The 24,656-nt window shown below is 47.4% G+C and overlaps 1 protein-coding gene across 1 annotated transcript in view; it reads left to right on the top strand.

The window, feature by feature from the left end:
• LOC141258050 (carboxypeptidase B-like) overlaps nt 1–24,656 on the top strand; it is an 80,344-nt gene that overhangs the window by 34,675 nt on the left and 21,013 nt on the right. The window contains exon 3 of the mRNA XM_073673050.1: nt 9,136–9,260. Coding sequence (XP_073529151.1) covers nt 9,136–9,260 — 125 coding nt within the window. The remainder of the gene's footprint in view (nt 1–9,135; nt 9,261–24,656) is intronic.

Below are 24,656 nucleotides of genomic sequence, written 5' to 3'. Positions count from 1 at the left end.
GAATTACGCGGCTGCTGGCATGAGACTTGCCCTCCAATAGATCCTTGTAAATGGATTTAAAGTGTATTCATTCAAATTAGAGGGACAATTTAAATTAAAAAGCTTAGAGCTGCCTCCACCACAGGGGGGCTCTCTCGACCCACCAGCGGACAGGCACCAGTATTGGGAGAGGGGGGCTGGCCGTCAGGGTTCACCGCGGCTCTGGCACAAACCCGGCGACACGGAGGTGGCACGGGCAGGAGCGGACTGGCCGTCTCGGCTTCTCACTTTTTGGATTTTAGAAGGGCATGACATGCCTATATCTGTGTCTCCCCCTCCTTTTACTCCTCCACCTCTTTTCTTTTCGCATGACTATATGTACTTGTCACTTTTCCATGTGTTAGTTGTGTCTTCTGAGCAGTTTGTCAGCTTTTGGACACCTTTGAAGGTGTTTTCTATGTGTTTCTATGTGTTTTTGTTTGCCTGCCATTGGTTTTAACGGTGTTCGAAGGTGTTCGACGAACAGTTCGACGAACAGTTCGGCGAACACACGGGTGTTCGACGAACCGAACCGAACTTGAACACTACGGGGGTGGCTCAACACTACTGAAAAGTAATGTATCTCAAAAACTAGAACCAATTCAGCAAAAGTAAATGGATTTTTTGAATTCAGCACCCTCAAAATGCCCTAAATCCATTCAAAAAACCTTGGCACCTGAAAAAAAAAATTTTTGTAGACCTGTATAATTAATGTATGTTAATATACTGTATGTTAATTATGGCTAATAAGGGGGGATGTGGTCATGCTGTGGTGCTCAATAGACGATCGCAGCATTGCAGAGGTAAGCGCTGCATACTCACCTCTTCCTCGCCGTCCCGCGCTGTCTGAGGCCGGGTTCTGTGGTTGTCATGGTGACCCGGATGTCGTCATGACAACATCCAGGTCACCAGACAGCAGGAAGATACTTTGGTCATGCGCAGTGCAAGACCAAAGTATTTTCTGCCTCTGCAGGGCTGACAGCCTGTATAGCACAGGGATTTAAAAAAGTGAAAGTCCCATAGTGGGACAAAGTATAAAAGTAAAAAAAAGTGTTAAAAAAAAAATAAATAAAAAAAATTTTGTAAAAATATTTTAAAAAAATCAAAAAAATAGTTCATAGTCCGTCCGTCTGCTAGTGTCATTTTAGTTTCTTTGTGTATTTTGTTTCTCCTGTTATTGACCCGGCTCATAAACCTGTCCTGTCTGACTTCTCCACTCCTAAGTATCTTGAACCTGTGCTGCCTGCCCCGACCTCGGGCCATCTGACCACGTCTTTGTTTGTGCCCTCCTGTACCGCGTACCTGCACCTCTGACTCTCCGGTCAGCTGCTGTAGACCCGGGGAATGCCTTGGAGTGGTACTTGATATCTACCGGCAGCTCAGACCATCCTCACCACCAGAGGCTCTAGGGAAGACCCGATAGACGCTTAGTCACGCCCATCCAGGGTATGCCCTGCCGTGGTGCAGTGGGTCCACACCCACCAGCGTTATGCAGTCACTGTGTGTCAGCGTTACATCATTAATGATATCAGACATAATGTACATTCAGATCAAGCTGGATTTATGCCTTCATAATCAACAGCCATTCATTTACAAAGGGCGTTCCTAAGTTTGCAAGCGGTGCCAGCTGACCCAAGAAATATATCAAATCTTTCCTTAGATGCTGCCAAGGCCTTTGACAGTGTGGAGTGTGGCTATATGTGGTTGGTACTAAAAGAGATGAAGTTTGGCCCCAACTTCTTCAAGTGGATTATGCTATTATATACAGTTATATGAAAAAGTTTGGGCACCCCTATTAATCTTAAGCTTAATGTTTTATAAAAATTGGTGTTTTTACAACAGCTATTTCAGTTTGATATATGTAATAACTGTTGGACACAGTAATGTTTCTGCCTTGAAATGAGGTTTATTGTACTAACAGAAAATGTGCAATCTGCATTCAAACAAAATTTGACAGGTGCATAAGTATGGGCACCTCACCAGAAAAGTGACATTAATATTTAGTAGATCCTCCTTTTGCAAAAAAAACAGCCTCTAGTCGCTTCCTGTAGCTTTTATTGATTTCCTGGATCCTGGATGAAGGTATTTTTGACCATTCCTCTTTACAAAACAATTCCAGTTCAGTTAAGTTTGATGGTCGCCGGGCATGGACAGCCCTCTTCAAATGATCCCACAGATGTTCAATGATATTCAGGTCTGGGGACTGGGATGGCCATTCCAGAACATTGCAATTGTTCCTCTGCATGAATGCCTGAGTAGATTTGGAGCGGTGTTTTGGATCATTGTCTTGCTGAAAGATCCATCCCCTGCGTAACTTCCACTTTGTCACTGATTCTTGAACATTATTGTCAAGAATCTGCTGATACTGAGTGGAATCCATGCGTACTTCAACTTTAACAAGATTCCCGGTGCCGGCATTGGCCACACAGCCCCAAAGCATGATGGAACCTCCACCAAATTTTACTGTGGGTAGCAAGTGTTTTTCTTGGAATGCTGTGTTTTTTTGCCGCCATGCATAACGCCTTTTTGTATGACCAAACAACTCAATCTTGGTTTCATCAGTCCACAGGACCTTCTTCCAAAAAGAAATTGGCTTCTCCAAATGTGCTTTTGCATACCTCAGCCGACTCTGTTTGTGGCGTGCTTGCAGAAACTGCGTCTTTCGCATCACTCTCCCATACAGCTTCTCCTTGTGCAAAGTGTGTTGTATAGTTGACCGATGCACAGTGACACCATCTGCAGCAAGTTGATGCTGCAGCTCTCTGGAGGTGGTCTGAGGATTGTCCTTGACTGATCTCACCATTCTTCTTCTCTGCCTTTCTGATGTTTTTCTTGGCCTGCCACTTCTGGCCTTAACAAGAACTGTCCCTGTGTTCTTCCATTTCCTTACTATGTTCCTGACAGTGGAAACTGACAGGTTAAATCTCTGAGACAGCTTTTTGTATCCTTCCCCTGAACAACTATGTTGAATAATCTTTGTTTTCAGATCATTTGACAGTTGTTTTGAGGAGCCCATGATGCCACTCTTCAGAGGAGATTCAAACAGGAGAACAACTTGCAAGTGGCCACTTTAAGTAGCTTTTCTCATAATTGCATACACCTGGCTATGAAGTTCAAAGCTCAATGAGGTTACAAAACCAAAAGTAAGTCAGTAAAAAGTAGATAGGAGTATTTAAAACAAGAACATGATAAGGGTGCCCATACTTATGCACCTGTCCAATTTTGTTTGAATGCAGATTGCACATTTTCTGTTAGTACAATAAACCTCATTTCAAGGCAGAAACATTACTGTGTCCAACAGTTATTACATATATCAAACTGAAATAGCTGTTGCAAAAACACCAATTTTTATAAAACATTAAGCTTAAGATTAATAGGGGTGCCCAAACTTTTTCACATAACTGTAAGACCCCGAAAGCTAGAATAAGAGCTAATGAGGGGATATCTGATAGATTTTAGCTTTTTAGAGGAACAAGACAGGGCTGTCCCTTGTCGCCATTACTCTTTGCTCTTGCAATTCAACTTCATGTATAATTATGAAACATCCTGGGATAGGGGGCTTAGGGGACGGGAATATAGAGGAAAAGATTGCTCTATATTACGATGACTTGTTATTATTTGTCAATAATTCTACCACTTCCCTTCCAATTATAATGGATACAATTGAAAGATTTGGGACCTTTGTGGGCCTGACTATAAATTGTTCAAAGTCCGCCCTGCTTCCTTTAGATAATTCACTGTGGGACGATTTGTCAAAGATTCCAGTGGCCTGATCGGGAGGAGCGTTGCCACGGAGCCTCTCTTCGCCGGAGACCGGGGAAGGAGTGCGGCGCCGGATTACTGCGCTGTCCGGCGCCATTTTGCTGAAGACACACTGCAAATGTGTCTTCAGTAAAATGGCGCCAGATAGCGCTATGCGCATGCGCCGATCTGACTCGCTCACTCCTGCCCCGGTCTCCGGCGAAGAGAGGCTCCGCGGCAACGCTCCTCCCAGTCAGGTAAATATGTAAGTATGGCGCCGGAGATCGTGGTATGCGTTCAGTGCCTACGCATACCGCAATCTCCGGGGCCATACACACTCCTCTTACCTGTAACGGCTCGATGCTTGATTTTGTCTGGAGCCAGACTGCGCGTCACGCATGCGCAGTCTATCGAGGCTTCAGACAGAGACACGCTTGCAGCGTTATATTATAGATATGCTTGCTACTCATTTACTTGGATTATATAAGGCTCTAAACAATGCAAACTGTTCTGCTGTAAGTTATAACATCGCTTTTCATAAAAGTTTCTTGATTTAAAAAAAATATAGCTAATAAAAACAAGGCACAGTGACCAAGATCTATACATTTCTACAAAAATTGCACAGCAGAGCAGTAGAGGCTCAAATATCACAATTTTACTAACAAATTCATCAGTAAATTTCTATAAATATTGTTTTAAAAGCGGCTGAGCTTGGGTCAGTAGTAATACTATACACTGGGCTAATAAGCCAAATCAAAGTATTAAACAGTAATCATATTTTCAGTAACCAATTATTCCATGCATATACATCATTAGTATGAAGGTTAATAGGAGCACCAAGCAGTCAGGAAGTCAGACGATTAAGGCTTTCAGATAATTTATTTCACATTTTCATTGACACAAAGGAGGTTTACTGGAGGTTTATTCCTGGAAGAACAAATAGGCTCTAGACAATGCCTTAAGACACAAAACTTCATCCAAATTTACTGCTTTTCAAGTGTAAGACATATCATGTGCCAGAAGTTTAGCCCAAGAACATAGAGATCAGCAGACAGGGCTCATTAGGGAATCAGTGCGTATTAAAATCCCCAATATACAGACTAATATATTTTTATCAAACATAAATAAAAGAAATACATTTTGAATAAAGAAAAATAATAATCAATAATAATAATAATCACTAGTCCGCACAAGCAGCATGTATCAGACACAGATATTTTGAAAGCCATCACGGAAGACTAGTCAAAAAGTCGGGTCCCGAGTTTCCCAGCCCACTCCGCTTGAGTGATAGGTCCCTCCCTGTGTGCATGTACTCTATAAGGAGAGACCTGTGACTGCCTGGCAGCTGGTGGGAAGAACCCGTTGGATATCCACCTTTTGGTCTAGTCACCCATGCAGCCTTGGTCTGGCAGCTTTTAATAGATACTTTTCTCTGAAATGCCACAGCTGAAATCATATGTAAGAAGATGGAAGGTATGCCCATATTTCCCCTTGAAGACATATGTATTGTTGCAGTATATTTTGACATGTAATGTGTTAATAGGGACAGTTAGGATTAATAGTAACTTGGGACTAGCCCAGAGTGGGTGGGACTAAATTGTAGGGACCAAGACAGTTTCCTGTTAGTAAGTGAGATAGGGCCCAGCTTGCATCAGAAGCAGACCTATGGTCTGACCAGCGAGCAGAGCCACATGAAGTGAGTGTCCCTGATGTGAGAGGAGACCGGGGCAACGCATAGCGTGATCCAGAGTAATGACGAGGAAAAGAAATAGAAGGAGTGAGTGATTCTCTGGTGATGGGATTTGGGGCAGGAGGCCTAGCGTGACAGTCCTGGGTTTACAAGCCAAAGTAGTAATGGAACGAATCGGAGCAGGGAACGCGAGATGAATAGTGCCCCATGTGGTGGTTTCAAGGCGTTGGCCAGAAGAAAAGCTAAGTACAGGCCATAGTGGCAAAAGTAACTACCCCAACAGAAAAGGCCGCTGAACCATGGGCTGAGAATTAGGACTCTTGCTTACTGAACTGTAGTGTCGTTATTAGGGACAAGGGAAGCTCACAAAGCATTGTGTTGGGTTGTGGTGAAGGCAGAGGAACTAAATGAGGAAGGACCATGTGAGTTTAGGACGTAAAGAAAGAATGTGTATAAAGGTGTTCCATATGTTAAGAGAAACGGCCTTGAAGATTTGCACCCATTATCCACTGTACATACTCCTCCAGACGTTTTTGTTCAGTATAAGACAGTTTATTTTTAAGTGGTGGTTTCCCTCATTGAACTCTATAACATCAGGTCCTGGCCAGCCTAACAATAAGCGGCACCATACGGCCTACAAGGGCAAAACGCCCCCGTAGTTATAGTCCACACACCCAGCCAGGACCTTCATTTTCATGTAGAGCGCCGGGGCATGAAACACGAGTACCTTGTCCACGGCTACCTGAACCATGTTACACATATAGCAAGTGTTTAATACATGCTCCCTGTGCTTCAGGTAGCATGTATTCGCTGTCAGGTTCATTTTAAGTCTGCAAGGAAAGATGTTTGGTTTTGTGGAAAAATAAGTTAAATCATGTTCATTTAAATGCTTTCTCTTTTAATACTTCAGTGTGTGGTCCTATCAATAAATTGCAGTCCGCCTACTAGGAATAGAACAAATAAGGATTTCAGGGAATAAAATACATTATGCCAATTATTTTCCCACAGAACTATATATCTTTCTACTCAGCATGATATCTACAGAGCCATCATGACTAGAGCTTAAAAGAAAGTAGCAGTTATAACACTGAGTACCCATAAAAATATGAGTGAAGGGAAATAGAGATCTCCTTGCTCAACTAGAAGGTCATCCTAGATGATGTTATCTTAAAGAAGGTGTCCACTAACCAGACAACCCCTTCTCAATCAGCATATTTGCTAACAGTAAAATAACAACACTTACTGCAAACTCACCTCCAGTGCCAGCATCATTCGAGCGGTGTCTGCACTCACCCTCCTGAGGCTCATGCCACATTGTTGTGTCACGCAAGCCCTGCAGCGATCAGCGCTGGCCTCACTCTCCCAGCCTTGTGATGAATCAGATATCAAAACGAAGTCAGAGCTGCAGCTGGACACTCACTTCCTCATAATGTTTGATTCATCCGAAGGTGGGGAGAGTGAGGCCAGCGCTGATTGCTACAGGGCTCGCGTGACATAACAATGTGGCATGAGCCCCAGGAGAGTGAGTGCCGACACTGTTGGAATGGTGTTGGCATCGGAAGTGAATATAAGTGTTTTTGTTCTACTAGGGGCAAAAATGCTGATTGAGGAGGGGTTGTCTGAGTAGTGGACAATCCATTTAATACTATAAGTATGTGACGTTCCATTAATACTATGACCAGCATTATTATAATGACCTTGAATTAAGGCGATATTATGGACAGAGATATTTTTGCTTGATGTATCAAATTTTGGTGCAATTTCACTCTAGTCATTCCCTTGTGTATTTTTGAGTACGCCAGCATTTTGGCACAATTTTTGTTACTTTTGGCCCCAAATTGCAACTTTTGGCACCAAAAGTCATAAAAGCAGTTCAAGACAGGAAAAAAAGCTAATTTTTCACTTTGTGCCAAATTCATGAATCGCATGCGCCATTTTGATACATTTAGTGCCAAAAATGGCAACTAAGACCATAAGACCAAAGAGAAAGGTAACTTAAAAAAATGCAAATGATGAATCGAAGCCTAAGTGTTTGTGATTTTCAGCTTTTAAAAGAATTGTATATAATTTAGAATAAAAAACAATGTGCAGAAAGACTGCAGTAAGTAAATACATGGTTACACATGTACATTTTTATGGATCTGGGTGCTGGAACCTCTGTGCTTCGGTGCAAGGAGGGACCAGAGGGGCGTGACTAAGTGCCTACTCGGCCAGACCCAGGTCACACAGCGGCTTAGTCGACTTCATGAACCAGGGAGGGACCAGGCAGGTGAACCAGGTGCCACTCTGGGACCGACCTTGTGTGAGAGCAGGTGACTCCCATGGGTCAGATGACAGGAGCTGACCGATACAGCGGATGAGCACGGCAGGCAGGCTGGCAGGTGGTCCATGTAGATAAGCAGGCAGGTACGGCTAATAGCTAGACAGGCGCTCCGGGTAGGCAAGTAGGTGGGCATGACAGGTTACATGGCAGGTGCTTCGGGTTGGCCGGCTGGTGGGCACGGCAGGTAACTGACAGTTGCTCTGGGTTGGCAGGCTGGGGGTACGGCAGGTAACTGTCAGGTGCTCCAGGTAGACAGGCTGGTGGGCACAGCAGGTAACTGGCAGGTGCTCCGGGTAGGCAGGCAGGCGGGCATGGCAGGTAACTGGCAAGAGCTCCAGGTAGACAGGCTGGCGGGCATGGCAGGTAACTGGCAGACTGGTGGGCAGAACGATAGACAGACTGGCGGGCTGGACTGTAGACAGACTGGCGGGCTGGACTGTTAGACAGACTCACGGGCAGGACTGACAGACAGCGGGACCTGAGGGCTGAAGCAAGTGTTAGCACACGGAACAACAACCTTGCACAGGCACCTCCATTTTGAAGGCAGTGCCTTATATAGGAGAAGTCCTCCGGCCATTGGCCGGGGACTTTTTAGGACGGCGCGCGCGGCCCCTTTAAGAGGGAGAGAGCGTGCGCGCGCCCTAATAACAGTGTCTGGTAAGCTGCGCAAAAGGTGTGCGCCACAGCAGCAGGGGAGCAGGAAGATGCCGAACCTGGACCGCGGTGGTGAGGGGAACGGCATCTCTGCCCGGCAGAAGGCCGAGACGCCAATGCTACATAAATAACATAGGGTACTTAGTTGACATTTTTGTTATAAAAAAGCGCAAAAGCCATCCCACCGCAATAAGGTGTACCCAATCAGGGTTGTCCCCATCTCTAATATCTCACCTAGCTATGTGCCAGCAAGCCTACACATGGAGGGGGTGGTGGGCAGAGCAGGACTTGGACCTGACTGTGTTTCCTGTGGAAAGCTGAGTAGATAAGGTTCACACAGCTTTGGGGTTTTTTTGTTTTAAAATAATTGTATTTGATAGATTTTATCCTGTGTAATTATTTCATTTATTTTTATCCAGCCCAAATTGTAAGCAACTGGGATGATTTTCTTTTCTTTTTTATCATATACTATCTATAAAGTGCTGCAACAATCACTGATAGGCCACATTCGCACATTCAGTATTTGGTCAGTATTTGTGGTCCAAAATCAGGAGTGGAACAATCAGAGGAAATGTATAACAGAAACACGTCACCACTTCTGTATTTATCACCCACTCCTGGTTTTGGCTTACAAATACTGATGTAAAATACTGACCAGATACTGAACGAGTGAACTCAGCCTTCACATTATTCTCTACATTCCTTATAGCTCGACTTCTGGCTTCCTGATTCAGTATTGCTTCTAGAGGAAGGAAAAAGTGCTGACTTCCGTGCTGAGTATGATGCAGCTTATGATATTCAAGCTCTGTTTATCCAAAGTGGCCTACCCTATGAGTAAGTATATTGGTTAATTTCATTGTTAGTGTTTAGTTTATATAAATGCTATATATCGAAAATTCCTGCTACTTCTTTCATTTTAATTTATCAGTTTTGTATTATTCTCTGAATGCTGTTTTGTGCTGTTTATATGTTGTTTCCTCTAGAAATGTATGAATAAATTGAAAAATGAATGTTATCAGTTAGGGTGCTTTCACATTGCATTTTGCCATCCGACCAGTGGCCCCATCGGAGTTTACATCTGAATTCCACCCCCCCCCCCCCACCCCCGCAAAACGGGATTCAGACGTATGCGCCGACAGGGCTAAAGACTATAGCCATGAGACCCAAAAATGATTCACATCAGAGTGCACGTTCCCTCTGCCGGCACCGTTATAGTCTATAGCCCCTGTAAGGCAGCGCTAGTCATCATCCTGGGGGATACTCGCTGCAGCGCATCAACAAAAGCACACCAGCCACGACTTTGCGGTGTTTCACAGTCCAACAGTTTATTATCTCATCATAAACTGCTGATCACACAGTCCATCTTAGTGCTCACTGGCATATTACACGTATAATGTCAAACGAGCCCCAAGTGGCAGACAGGCCCACTTGGTTCCAGGTCCAGCCTTCAGCAAGGTAATAATAAAGCAATGTCCATATCAGCAGTGTTTTTACCTTTTGCCGGCTTATGGCTGCTTCAGGCCTTTTGGTTCCCAGATGGGGGTCTCTAGCCTCTGGCCCTCCAAGGCTTACTGGCGTCCAGTCACAAGACCCAGGCTTCACCTTCCAGGAGTCCTCTAGCCTCTGGCCCTCCAAGGCTTACTGGCATCTCTAACACACACAAGGATCCAGGCTTCACCCTCCAGGAGTCCACCAAGCTTCACCAGGCCTCACCAGACCTCACCAGGCCTCACCAGGCCTCACACGGTGCCACACACACGGGGAAGAGGCCTCACGCCTATCACACCCCTTGCACCACTGCAAACACCTGTCCCAAATTACCAGGGTTTTTATATCCTATAGAAACAGCCACAGTACCTGTGCTTATCTCACAGTCACGTGTCCAGACCTTCCGTTTTGCAAAAGGACCTGTGTGATGTCACAGTCATGTGACCAGTCAGCTGAGGGGGAGGAAATAGCATAAACAGACATACTAGATCATTATAGCAATGCTGCTGCACCACATATTCCCCCCCTCTGTTCAAACTTGTGGGGTTGAACACATAATATACACAACAGTTTATAACCCACAGTTCACACAGAGACCATTTACTGGACAATTGCGCTGCTCAGTCCCTGGAACATTAGTCAACGACATTAGCCCATCCCTTAGGGACCTACCATCTGTCATTGTCACTGACTTCATCAGGTCACATTTCCGGGTCGTAACCTTGTCAGGTCTCCCCCGCTCCCAGCGGTCAGTCGAAACCCTGTCAGGTCTCCCCCCTCCCAGCGGTCAGTCGAAACCCTGTTAGGTCTCCCCCGCTCCCAGCGGTCAATACAGCAGTGCGACTCACATGCCCTGGTATCTAAGGTCCAGTTTAACTCCGTACTGTCCTGTACTCTATTGGGTCGTTTGTATGGGCCTCTCAACCCTGAGTTACTGGAGGTCTCACTACCTCTAAACCCACGCCCACCACTCTCAGGACATCTTGAAAGGTCCCTAACTTCAGCTGTAGCTGTTCTGCTATTTAGTGGGCCCTTTCTCTGTCTGGTCTCACAACTTCTAGACGGCTGCCATCTTCTGCTGCTCAGATGATGCTGTCTATCCACTCGCAGTCTAGCGAGATTCAGCTGTTCTACCTCTCGCAGGTAGGTCACTCGGTACTCCACCAGCATACGTATATATGCAAGATTTTCCTCCTTTCCTACAGCGGAGAATGACACCATGCTGTCTTCATCTGGTATCCAGTCCTGACGATCACGTGGACTGCTTACTCTCACCACACCAGACTTCTTGAACATCATCTGCATGTCTCGACCATTTCTCCCAACGAGCTTGCTCACCAGAACATGAGGCACCCGGATGACCTCTTCCCGCAGACTGTGAGCTTTTCTCATCAGCTCCAGTTGTCTGGCGGCTTGTTCCGTCTTCAACCAGAGAAACCGCTTCGTGCGAACACATCGCCAATGTATGTCACTTAGGATCGCCACCCTCTTCACTGTGACTTCGGTTGTGGACAGGACCACCAGCTGTTTAGCTTCTGAGGTCGAGTACACCTTACAGGCTCCCACGGCCTTCTTAAACTGGTCATGCACGGACTCACTGGTGCATTCCTCCCTCAAATCCTCGGGTACATCTACGAGGCACTTGTACCGAGACGTTTCGGTCTCCATACGATCAACCAGCTCAGGGTTCAGGGACAACTGACTCTCATCTTCTTCCCCCTTTACGCTTCCCCTGAGCTGACTCACAGTTACCAATTCACGAACTTTCGTCTTGATCACTTCCGCAACTTGTTTGCCCTCTTCCTTCTCTAAGGAGGCCTCGTTCATTGAGTGATACTTTGCCAGGCGATCTTTGAGCTCGAGAACTTCTTCCTCTTTCTCAGCTACTCGCCTCTCAGCGGCCCGTCTCTGAAGCTCCTCTTGCTTCAACTGCTCTTTTAATAATAGAGTTCTCTCAGACCTCTCCGTCTCCAATGCGCCTACTTGGTTCTCAACAGCCAGTCTCTCAAGCTTCTCTTGCGTCCACTGGGCTTGTAGCAACTCCTTGAGCTCCTTGATCTCGGCTCCTACATCCACCGAATCATCCGAGCTCGCATTATTCAAGGAGGTATCTGCTTCATACCTCCCACCTCCAGTGGCCAACACCTGGCCCTGGTCTGTGGCTCCTCCGATGGACTCCTCCATCTTTTCCCGCTCAGCTTCCATCTTGCTGAGCCTTTCCTTAAGGCACGTCTCTGCCCTCTGGAGAGTATCACAGAACATCTGAAGCTCCTTCACCTGAGCTTCCAGACCTAAAGTCTTTCTGCGATGATCCCCATTTTCATCACGGGTGTCTTGCAGCGTGGTCTCAACCACTTGGCACACTTGCTCTGCATCCACCTTATCCTCCTCTAGTTTTTCTTCAACCTTGAGGAGGTCCTCATAATCTCTCTTAATCTGTTGCAGTTCCTCACTGAACTTTTCATGCCTCTTTTCTGCCTCATGGTCGTGAGCAGACTCTTCAACTTTTATTGCCTCTTTCAGGGCGGATAGCTCCCGGTCTCACTGGTACAGAGAGTCCCCCAGCCTCTCCTTCTCCTTCATTAGAGGCTTTACTTGGTCCTGGAATTGCTGCAGCTCCCTCATGAGTTCATCATACTCCTTTTTGGATTTACACAGCTCCTGGTTGAACTGTTCGCACAGTCGTTCTAGTTCCTGATCACGTCCAGAACCTCCATCCTGCCGCGTCTCCTTCTCCAGCTTCAACTGCAAAACCTCTCCCTTGATTTTGCGGCGGTCCTCCTTAACTTCCTGGAACATTTCCTTCCATTGGTTAACTTCCTCATTGCTTTCTTCCAGTTTTTGCTGCAAGTTCCTTACAACCTGGTTTATTTTCTGCCGTTCAGACTCCAGGCTCAGCTGGTCATGACTGGCCGCCTCCTCTTTCAGGGCTGTCAGATCCTTCTGTCTCAGTACTGTATCAGAGGTTGTTACTGGCAACGTTACCTCCTCTTCTGCCTCTGAAGGAGGATCCACACTTGAGACAATGGCACACACCATTACATTTTCTTTATTTTCACTTTTAGTCAAGACTACAGGAGCAACCTTTTTGTGGCCCTTGCGCCGTCGACGAGAGGAGGACTTTCTCACCTCGTCTATCCCCTCCTGACTGTCCTCTCCTACTTCCGTAGGGTCACCGTCAGCTACGGGGTCTGTGTCACTCTCCATAGTGTCGTGGTCCAATAAGTCACCTCCCACCTTGACGTCAACCCCCTCCACTGGAGTCACCCCGTTAACAACGGTCAAATTGTCATTTTTAGGAGGTACCAACCCACCACCAGTAGCAATTTTCAGTTTTCTACACTCTACACTCTTGTGAAAATCCGCCCCTTTTTAGACTCCGCCCCCTTTTTAACAACCACACCGGCAGGGTAATTTTTACAAGAAAAATTAACAGTAGTCTTAGGACTCAGTTCACCACAGCTCTTACCACCTCCCGGGGCACTCTGGGACAATACTGGCGCCCCCGGAGGGTTCATAGAATGGTCCACTACCACCATTCTATATGGTGCCCACAGCTCCTGCGGTTCCTGCACCATGTCCTGTAAAAGTTTCTCAAAAACCTGATGTGAGTCCTGTCGCTGTTTCTCAAATGCCTGTTGCTGCGACTCAAATGCCTGTTGCTGTTTCTCAAATGCCTGCTGCTGCGACTCCACCAGGCATTTCAATCGCTCAACAGCTTCAGACTCATTTGCTGCTCCTTTCACAGCCATCTTTATCAGCTTCTGCATTTCTACAGGACACTCCACTATGCCGAAGAGCGATTTCACTCGGTCATCTAACCCCTTCTCCATTCCGCCTGGAGATACTGCACCATTCATGGCCATCGTGGTACACACTAGACACTTTATACCGCTCTCCCAGAAAAATTTTCGTGGCCCTGCCGAGCCACAGCAAAACCAGGTTTGAGTGCGATGACAATCTTCGCAACCCCGCCGAGTTGCAGCCAGATGCTTTACCACACTCGTCGACCTGTGCCGTTGCCCCTAGCAACCGGGCTGTCGTTGCCGCTAGCAAGCAGGCTGCAGTTGCCCGCACTCTCGAACCACATGTAAGGCAGTGCTAGTCATCATCCTGGGGGATACTCGCTGCAGCGCATCAACGAAAGCACACAAGCCACGACTTTGCGGTGTTTCACAGTCCAACAGTTTATTATCTCATCATAAACTGCTGATCACACAGTCCATCTTAGTGCTCACTGTCATATTACATGTATAATGTCAAACGAGCCCCAAGTGGCAGACAGGCCCACTTGGTTCCAGGCCCAGCCTTCAGCAAGGTAATAATAAAGCAATGTCCATATCAGCAGTGTTTTTACCTTTTGCCGGCTTATGGCTGCTTCAGGCCTTTTGGTTCCCAGATGGGAGTCTCTAGCCTCTGGCCCTCCAAGGCTTACTGGCGTCCAGTCACAAGACCCAGGCTTCACCTTCCAGGAGTCCTCTAGCTTCTGGCCCTCCAAGGCTTACTGGCATCTCTTACACACACAAGGATCCAGGCTTCACCCTCCAGGAGTCCACCAAGCTTCACCAGGCCTCACCAGGCCTCACACGGTGCCACACACACGGGGAACAGGCCTCACGCCTATCACACCCCTTGCACCACTGCACACACCTGTCCCAAATTACCAGGGTTTTTATATCCTATAGAAACAGCCGCAGGACCTGTGCTTATCTCACAGTCACGTGTGCAGACCTTCCGTTGTGCAAAAGGACCTGTGTGATGTCACAGTCATGTGACCAGTCAGCTGAGGGGGAGGAAATAGCATAAACAGACATACTAGATCATTATATATGTCCAAATCCCATTTTGCGGGGTGTTCAGACATAAACTCTGATTGGGCCACTGAATGGATGCCAAAATGCATTGTGAAAGCACCCTTAGGGGTGTCCAATTCGTTTGTACGGTGGCAAATGGTGGTGACTAGTGTTGAGCGAGCACTAAAATGCTCGGGTGCTCGAAGCTCGGGCCGAGCTCGCCGTGATAATCGAGTGCTCGACCTGAGCAACGAGCCCAATGTTAGTCTATGGGAGACTCGAGCATTTTTGCGGTGGCACCCCTGGCAGTCTTTTAAAAGCCTAACAAGTGCCCAAAACGATAGTGACAGTACTCAAATGACATGGGGACAGCATGGGGATCACCCCAGGAAGCATTTCTGACCCCCAGGTCACTGCTGTCAACAACGTGGTCAGAGGTATTAAGCCACTTTTACAGGCTCACAATAAAACGTTCAAAAACGAAAGTGAAACTTTTTTCCTGTGAAATATGTTAAGGAACATCCTTTCCAGGGAAAAGACTTGTGTATAAGTTCAAATAAATGACCAAAAACAAAAATACTCCTCCACACCTTCGGCTATGTTCACAAATAGCATTTTTTATGCGTTTTTGCACTTTTGTATTGCTTTCAACTATGACAAATGCATTCACCGTGAAATGTCATTTTAACATTTTACAACCTTATCTGGCCATTTGCTGTGTGACACATGCATAAAGTGCTGAAAAGACAAGGGAACAGCATGGGGAAGACCCCTGGAAGCATCTCTGACTCCCAGGTCACTGTCTAAAAGTGTGCCCATCATAAGTGATCCTTACCGCATCAGAAGATGCAGACTTGCAACTATCCCCATGCAAGTTCTAGTCCCAGGGCAGTGTTCAATTGTACCTCCCCCATTCCTTGCAATACAAGCTCAAGTATGCAGCCTGCCACCCACCCACCCCCAGGCTGCAATACCATACTGCTTGCTTGCTTAAACTTGAAATTGGGCCTTTTAGGCATGTGGAGGCGGAATCTGGCCACCACGTCATGGCTGTGTTGGCGGCCTGGAATCCATACTCAGTCCCCAGCCGCCCGGCGGCCGGGTGTCCATACTCTGTCCCCAGCCGCCCCGCGGCCGGGTGTCCACACACGGTCCCCAGCCACCTGGGGGCAGCCGGGTGTCCATAAACGGTCCCCAGACGCCCATATTTCTCCTTGGAACATCCCCCCACACACTTTTCTTAGCCCGGCCTGCTTTAGGCAGCATTGGACGAGCCCACCAGAGAACCAGACTCCTCCGGTGGGCCCTGACTTTCCACCCACCCCCAGACTGCAATTCCATACTGCTAGCTTGCACTTGAAATGGGGCCTTTTAGTTTGGAGGAGGCCGAAGCTGGCCACTACCTCATGGCTGCTTCGGCAGCGAGGTATCCATACTCAGTCCCCAGCCGCCCATATTTGTCCTGGTGTGCCTTATACATAAAATTAAGAGCGTATACCAAAACATTACCTGTGCCCTCCCCAGTGCATTTAGTGGGAAGGAGAGCCTATTCCGCTGTAGTGTGTGCATGCCAAACCCCTGTTCATGGTACATGCGAAGATGCCTTCCACCTTGCACCTGTCATTGCAGACTTGCAACTATCCCCATTCAAGTCCTTGTCCCAGGGCAGTGTTCAATTGTACCTCTCCCATTCCTTGCAAGTGCAAGTATGCAGCCTGCCACCCACCCCCCCCCCCCCCAGGCTGCAAAACCATACTGCTTGCTTGCACTTTAAATTGGGCCTTCTAGGCATGTGGAGGCGGAATCTGGTCACCACGCCATGGCTGTGTCGGCAGCCTGGTATCCATACTCAGTCCCCAGCCGCCTGGTGGCCGGGTGTCCCCGCTTGCTCCCCAGCCTCCAGGGGGTGGCCGGGTGTCTATACTCGGTCCCCAGCCACCCCTATTTGTCCCGGTAACCTTTCCCACACTTTTCTTAGCCTGGCCTGCTTTAGGGCAGCATTGGCCGAGCCCACCGGACTATCAGACTCCTCCGGTGGGCCCTGGCTTCTCCATCAGGGGAGTTGAGAGTGCCAAGGTGAGGAGCATGATGAGGATGATAGAAGTTAGCATCTGCTTGGTTTTGTTGCAATGCAAGCGCATGTATGTAGTAGCGGCTAGGCCTGAGGTGGTCAGCGTTTTGGCGCATATCCTACCTCCTCCGAGGATTGATGGATGTTTTCCTGCTACTATCCAAGTTCTATGACTCCCGTTAAAACAAAGCTTCAGGTGATAAATGATGGATGAGGTAGTGGCAAAGGAGAAAGAGCAGGAGGAACAGGGACCATTCACATCAATATCAGGCCAGTCAACCAGATATGTCTTGTAGGATATGTTTCTGTAACAAAAGGAGCGGTTCGGCTACACAGTTATAGGGCATACAGTGAGTGCAATGCCTACCAAAAATTTTGAGCCACTCCAATGCCCCTTGGAAATGACATGGAGGTCAGAGGGCGTTAACTAAACCTTTTTTTCCATTTATAGCAACTGGGTCTCCCTTGCACTGTTGGCCTAAGCAGTGAATGGAAGGCTTTCCAAAAATTATGAGGAACTGCAATGCCCCTTACAAGAGCCATGTGTGGCACCCCAGGGGTCTGGTCACCACAGTAATAGAGATATTACGTCGGAGAGCAAGTGGGAGGTTTCCTGGTCAGGATCCCTTAAACATGCAACATCCTCCTGCCCCAATCCTGGGAGGGGAGAATTCTGCCCTTATAAACTGGATCTGGGGCGGGGTTGAGTGAGTCAGAGAACAGTCAGAGTCAGAGTGAGAGCAAGGGAAAGTAACAGCAAGGAGCTCTGTAGGAGCTAGGAGCTAAAGACCAGGGGCTGGAAGCTGAGCAGAGCTCGCCCTGGCAGAAGACAATAGGAACCGGACACAGGAGTCCGAAGCTGTGAGGACTTATATATCCAGCAGCAGAAACCAGCCGGCAGGGAATTTCAGGTCCTCTGGCCATAGAAGCCCGGAGGCTCAGTCACAAGCAAGGGACCAGCACCGCCGTCGTGGAGCGGAGGCTAACAGAAGGCCCCAAGTCACCAGCCATACGGGTGAGCACTACACGGTACACTCAGGGACGTGGGCTGCTTCTACCCGCTTACAGCAAGGTAGCCAGGAAGAGTGCAGACAGACGGGGAGGCCTACAACTCCACCTGGCCAGGGGAACTCCTGCTTGCTCACAGACTGACCAGGCCTCTTATGCTAGCCAGTACTCCCGGGAGGGTCTACCTTATAATCATCAGTAAAGACCCTGAACTGCACTGCAAAGACTCTGAGTCATTCCTGCTGCGCTCGTGCACCATCACCCCCATCATCCACACTCACTGCCCTGAGGCTATACTCCTCCCAAGGGGAGTTATCCCATTCTATGCTGCGCACACAACACCAGCCTCAGCGGTCTGCCTCGCAGCGGTGGTACTCCCTGACCGCAATCCACGGGTGGCGCAGTCGGACAATTAACCTCAAAACCTAAGAAAGACTGCCACTGGTTTGACCAGCCTGAGCCACGGGACCGGGTCACCGCCACAGAGACTACAGACCCCAGAGACCCGGCACCGGGTATCCCACACACGTGTACACACGGCCCAGGAGGCGCGTCACATGCAGTACAGCATATTACAAACATAAGTTCCATTATTGGGGAGTGGGTGTCCCATGGTATTTGCTTATGCTTTCCAAGCAAAAGCTGCCAAAAATTAGGACGGAGCAACTTGCAATGCCCCTTACAAGAGACATGCAGTACAGCATATTACAAACATAAGTCCCATTTTTGGGGAGTGGGTGTCCCATAGTATTTGCTTATGCTTTCCCAGCAAAAGCTGCCAAAAGTTAGGACGGAGCAACTTGCAATGCCCCTTACAAGAGCCATGCAGTACAGCATATTACGAACATAAGTCCCATTATTGGGGAGTGGGTGTCCCATGGTATTAGCTTATGCTTTCCCAGCAAAAGCTGCCAAAAATTAGGACGGAGCAACTTGCAATGCCCCTTACAAGAGCCATGCAGTACAGCATATTACAAACATAAGTCCCATTATTGGGGAGTGGGTGTCCCATAGTATTTGCTTATGCTTTCCCAGCAAAAGCTGCCAAAAATTAGGACCGAGCAATTTGCAATGCCCCTTACAAGAGCCATGCAGTACAGCATATTACAAATATAAGTCCCATTATTGGGGAGTGGGTGTCCCATAGTATTTGCTTATGCTTTCCCAGCAAAAGCTGCCAAAAATTAGGATGGAGCAACTTGCAATGCCCCTTACAAGAGCCATGCAGTACAGCATATTACAAACATAAGTCCCATTATTGGGGAGTGGGTGTCCCATAGTATTTGCTTATGCTTTCCCAGCAAAAGCTGCGAAAAATTAGGACGGAGCAACTTGCAATGCCCCTTACAAGAGCCATGCAGTACAGCATATTACAAACATAAGTCCCATTATTGGGGAGTGGGTGTCCCATGGTATTTGCTTATGCTTTACCAGCAAAAGCTGCCAAAAATTAGGACGGAGCAACTTGCAATGCCCCTTACAAGAGCCATGCAGTACAGCATATTACAAACATAAGTCCCATTATTGGGGAGTGGGTGTCCCACAGTATTTGCTTATGCTTTCCCAGCAAAAGCTGCCAAAAATTAGGACGGAGCAACTTGCAATGCCCCTTACAAGAGCCATGCAGTACAGCATATTACAAACATAAGTCCCATTATTGGGGAGTGGGTGTCCCATAGTATTTGCTTATGCTTTCCCAGCAAAAGCTGCCAAAAATTAGGACGGAGCAACTTGCAATGCCCCTTACAAGAGCCATGCAGTACAGCATATTACAAACATAAGTCCCATTATTGGGGAGTGGGTGTCCCATGGTATTTGCTTATGCTTTCCCAGCAAAAGCTGCCAAAAATTAGGACGGAGCAACTTGCAATGCCCCTTACAAGAGCCATGCAGTACAGCATATTACAAACATAAGTCCCATTATTGGGGAGTGGGTGTCCCATAGTATTTGCTTATGCTTTCCCAGCAAAAGCTGCCAAAAATTAGGACGGAGCAACTTGCAATGCCCCTTACAAGAGCCATGCAGTACAGCATATTACAAACATAAATCCCATTATTGGGGAGTGGGTGTCCCATGGTATTTGCTTATGCTTTCCCAGCAAAAACTGCCAAAAATTAGGACGGAGCAACTTGCAATACCCCTTACAAGAGCCATGCAGTACAGCATATTACAAACATAAGTCCCATTATTGAGGAGTAGGTGTCCCATAGTATTTGCTTATGCTTTCCCAGCAAAAGCTGCCAAAAATTAGGACGGAGCAACTTGCAATGCCCCTTACAAGAGCCATGCAGTACAGCATATTACAAACATAAGTCCCATTATTGGGGAGTGGGTGTCCCATAGTATTTGCTTATGCTTTCCCAGCAAAAGCTGCCAAAAATTAGGACGGAGCAACTTGCAATGCCCCTTACAAGAGCCATGCAGTACAGCATATTACAAACATAAGTCCCATTATTGGGGAGTGGGTGTCCCATAGTATTTGCTTATGCTTTCCCAGCAAAAGCTGCCAAAAATTAGGACGGAGCAACTTGCAATGCCCCTTACAAGAGCCATGCAGTACAGCATATTAGAAACATAAGTCCCATTATTGGGGAGTGGGTGTCCCATGGTATTTGCTTATGCTTTCCCAGCAAAAGCTGCCAAAAATTAGGACGGAGCAACTTGCAATGCCCCTTACAAGAGCCATGCAGTACAGCATATTACAAACATAAGTCCCATTATTGGGGAGTGGGTGTCCCATAGTATTTGCTTATGCTTTCCCAGCAAAAGCTGCCAAAAATTAGGACGGAGTAACTTGCAATGCCCCTTACAAGAGCCATGCAGTACAGCATATTACAAACATAAGTCCCATTATTGGGGAGTGGGTGTCCCATGGTATTTGCTTATGCTTTCCCAGCAAAAGCTGCCAAAAATTAGGACGGAGCAACTTGCAATGCCCCTTACAAGAGCCATGCAGTACAGCATATTACAAACATAAGTCCCATTATTAGGGAGTGGGTGTCCCATAGTATTTGCTTATGCTTTCCCAGCAAAAGCTGCCAAAAATTAGGACGGAGCAACTTGCAATGCCCCTTACAAGAGCCATGCAGTACAGCATATTACAAACATAAGTCCCATTATTGGGGAGTGGGTGTCCCATAGTATTTGCTTATGCTTTCCCAGCAAAAGCTGCCAAAAATTAGGATGGAGCAGCTTGCAATGCCCCTTACAAGAGCCATGCAGTACAGCATATTACAAACATAAGTCCCATTATTGGGGAGTGGGTGTCCCATGGTATTTGCTTATGCTTTCCCAGCAAAAGCTGCCAAAAATTAGGACGGAGCAACTTGCAATGCCCCTTACAAGAGCCATGCAGTACAGCATATTACAAACATAAGTCCCATTATTGGGGAGTGGGTGTCCCATAGTATTTGCTTATGCTTTCCCAGCAAAAGCTGCCAAAAATTAGGACGGAGCAACTTGCAATGCCCCTTACAAGAGCCATGCAGTACAGCATATTACAAACATAAGTCCCATTATTGGGGAGTGGGTGTCCCATAGTATTTGCTTATGCTTTCCCAGCAAAAGCTGCCAAAAATTAGGACGGAGCAACTTGCAATGCCCCTTACAAGAGCCATGCAGTACAGCATATTACAAACATAAGTCCCATTATTGGGGAGTGGGTGTCCCATAGTATTTGCTTATGCTTTCCCAGCAAAAGCTGCCAAAAATTAGGACGGAGCAACTTGCAATGCCCCTTACAAGAGCCATGCAGTACAGCATATTACAAACATAAGTCCCATTATTGGGGAGTGGGTGTCCCATAGTATTTGCTTATGCTTTCCAAGCAAAAGCTGCCAAAAATTAGGACGGAGCTGCTTGCAATGCCCCTTACAAGAGCCATGCAGTACAGCATATTACAAACATAAGTCCTATTATTGGGGAGTGGGTGTCCCATAGTATTTGCTTATGCTTTCCCAGCAAAAGCTGCCAAAAATTAGGACGGAGCAACTTGCAATGCCACTTACAAGAGCCATGCAGTACAGCATATTACAAACATAAGTCCCATTATTGGGGAGTGGGTGTCCCATAGTATTTGCTTATGCTTTCCCAGCAAAAGCTGCCAAAAATTAGGACGGAGCAACTTGCAATGCCCCTTACAAGAGCCATGCAGTACAGCATATTACAAACATAAGTCCCATTATTGGGGAGTGGGTGTCCCAGAGTATTTGCTTATGCTTTCCCAGCAAAAGCTGCCAAAAATTAGGACGGAGCAACTTGCAATGCCCCGTACAAGAGCCATGCAGTACAGCATATTACAAACATAAGTCCCATTATTGGGGAGTGGGTGTCCCATAGTATTTGCTTATGCTTTCCAAGCAAAAGCTGCCAAAAATTAGGACGGAGCTGCTTGCAATGCCCCTTACAAGAGCCATGCAGTACAGCATATTACAAACATAAGTCCCATTATTGGGGAGTGGGTGTCCCATAGTATTTGCTTATGCTTTCCCAGCAAAAGCTGCCAAAAATTAGGACGGAGCAACTTGCAATGCCCCTAACAAGAGCCATGCAGTACAGCATATTACAAACATAAGTCCCATTATTGGGGAGTGGGTGTCCCATAGTATTTGCTTATGCTTTCCCAGCAAAAGCTGCCAAAAATTAGGACAGAGCAATTTGCAATGCCCCTTACAAGAGCCATGCAGTACAACATATTACAAACATAAGTCCCATTATTGGGAGTGGGTGTCCCATAGTATTTGCTTATGCTTTCCCAGCAAAAGCTGTCAAAAATTAGGAAGGAGCAACTTGCAATGCCCCTTTCAAGAGCCATGCAGTACAGCATATTACAAACATAAGTCCCATTATTGGGGAGTGGGTGTCCCATAGTATTTGCTTATGTCTTGCAAGCAAAAGCTGCCAAAAATAAGGACGGAGGAACTTGCAATGCTGGCACCCTGGTGGTATAGTGGTGGTAGAGGCTGAGGATAAGGAGAAGAAGATTAAACAGCCGAAACGAGGAAGCGTATACCCATGTGTGGGTGTGAAGCGGTGCATGTGAATACACCTCCCGAAATAACACAGTGGATTTGACTTTATGTTACTCTGCTGTCATTTGGTGGTGATGAGAAGTCTGGCCCAATCCAGCCCTTGTTCATTTTGATAAGGGTCAGCTTGTCAGCATTGTCAGTTAACAGGCGAGTGCGCTTATCAGTTATAATTCCCCCAGCGGCACTAAAAACACGCTCCGATAACACGCTAGCGGCAGGGCAGGCCAGGACCTCCAAGGCGTACAGAGCGAGTTCATTCCAAGTGTCCAGCTTGGATACCCAATAATTAAAAGGCACAGAGGAATCACGGAGCACGCTGGTATGATCGGCAAGGTACTCCCTCACCATCTTTTGAAACTTTCCACTCCTTGTGAGAGTACCCCGCGCCTCAGGGCCTGTAAGCTGGGCGGGTGTCAGAAAACTGTCCCAGAACGTTGACAGTGTTCCCTTGCCTCTGCTGGATTGGAGTTGCATCTCTCTCGCCTGTACGCCTTGGTTGGGCAACGAACTGTGACCTCTGCCGCTAGCGTGTTCAGATGGGAATTTTTTTAAGAGTTCTGCAGCAAGGGCCTTCTGGTATTGCCCCATTTTTGTAGACCTCTCCACCTCAGGAATAAGAGAGTGGAAGTTCTCCTTGTAGCGGGGGTCTACAAGTGTCACCAACCAGTAATGACTGTCACCCAACATTTTGACAACGCGAGGGTCACGGTTAAGGCAGCGTAACATAAGGTCAGCCATGCGTGCCAGACTGGTAACAGGCAAGATTTCCGTGTCCTCACCAAGATGACGACTGACCATGCTCTCCTCCTCCTCCTCATCCTCTTCCTCCTCCCCCCTCTCCTCAGGCCACCCACGCTGAACCGACGGTATGACACTTGTACAGGTACTACCGTCTACAACGCATGATAGCAGCTCCTGCTCTTCCTTCTCCTCCTCCTCCTCCTCCTCTCCCTCATTGTCCCCCAATGCACATTGGGATGAGATGAGGCTGGCTGTGTGTAATCGCCCGCTACGGCTTCTTGATCCATCTCATCATACTCTGGCTGCAATGCCTCCTCTTTAATTCTCTGCAGAGAGCGTTGCAAAAGACAGACAAGTGGGATGCTGACACTAATGATGGCGTCATCGCCACTCACCATCTTGGTGGCCTCCTCAAAGTTTGTCAGGATGGTACATATGTCAGACATCCAGGTCCACTCCTGAGGTCTTATGTGTGGAGTCTGACCTGAATATCGACGGCCTTGTTGCAGCTGGTACTCCACAACTGCTCTCTTCTGCTCACAAATCCTTTGCAACATGTGGAGGGTAGAGTTCCAATGTGTGGGGACATCACACACCAGTCGGTGTGCAGGAAGTTGCAAACGCTGCTGCAACACAGCAAGGGTGGCGGAAGCTGTAGCCGACTTGCGAAAATGAGCTGACAGGCGGCATACTTTCACGAGCAGATCTGGCAACTCGGGGTACGATTTAAGAAACCGCTGAACCACGAGGTTAAGCACATGAGCCAGGCATGGTACGTGTGTGATCTCACCTCGCCTCAGAGCCGCCACCAGGTTACGGCCATTGTCACACACGACCATCCCGGGATGTAGGTTCAGCGGTCTCAGCCACAGATCTGCCTGCTCTTTCACAGCTGTCCCCAACTCACAAGCAGTGTGAGGTTTATCACCTAAGCTTATGAGTTTCAGCACAGCCTGTTGCCGCTTGGCGGAGGCAGTACTGCAATGCTTCCAGCTTGTAACTGATGTGGTGATATCTGAGATGGAGGCTGAACATGAGGAGGAGGAGGAGGAGGAGGATGCGCAGGAGCTGTACACTGTGGGGGCAACTCTGATTGAC

Source organism: Phyllobates terribilis, unplaced genomic scaffold, assembly GCF_046119375.1.
Source record: "Phyllobates terribilis strain yellow unplaced genomic scaffold, ASM4611937v1 Scaffold_3__8_contigs__length_932513732, whole genome shotgun sequence".
In the NCBI taxonomy this organism is placed as follows: Eukaryota; Metazoa; Chordata; class Amphibia; order Anura; family Dendrobatidae; genus Phyllobates; species Phyllobates terribilis.
The sequence above is the reverse complement of the archived record's forward strand: the minus strand, read 5'-3'. Positions and strand labels throughout refer to the sequence as shown.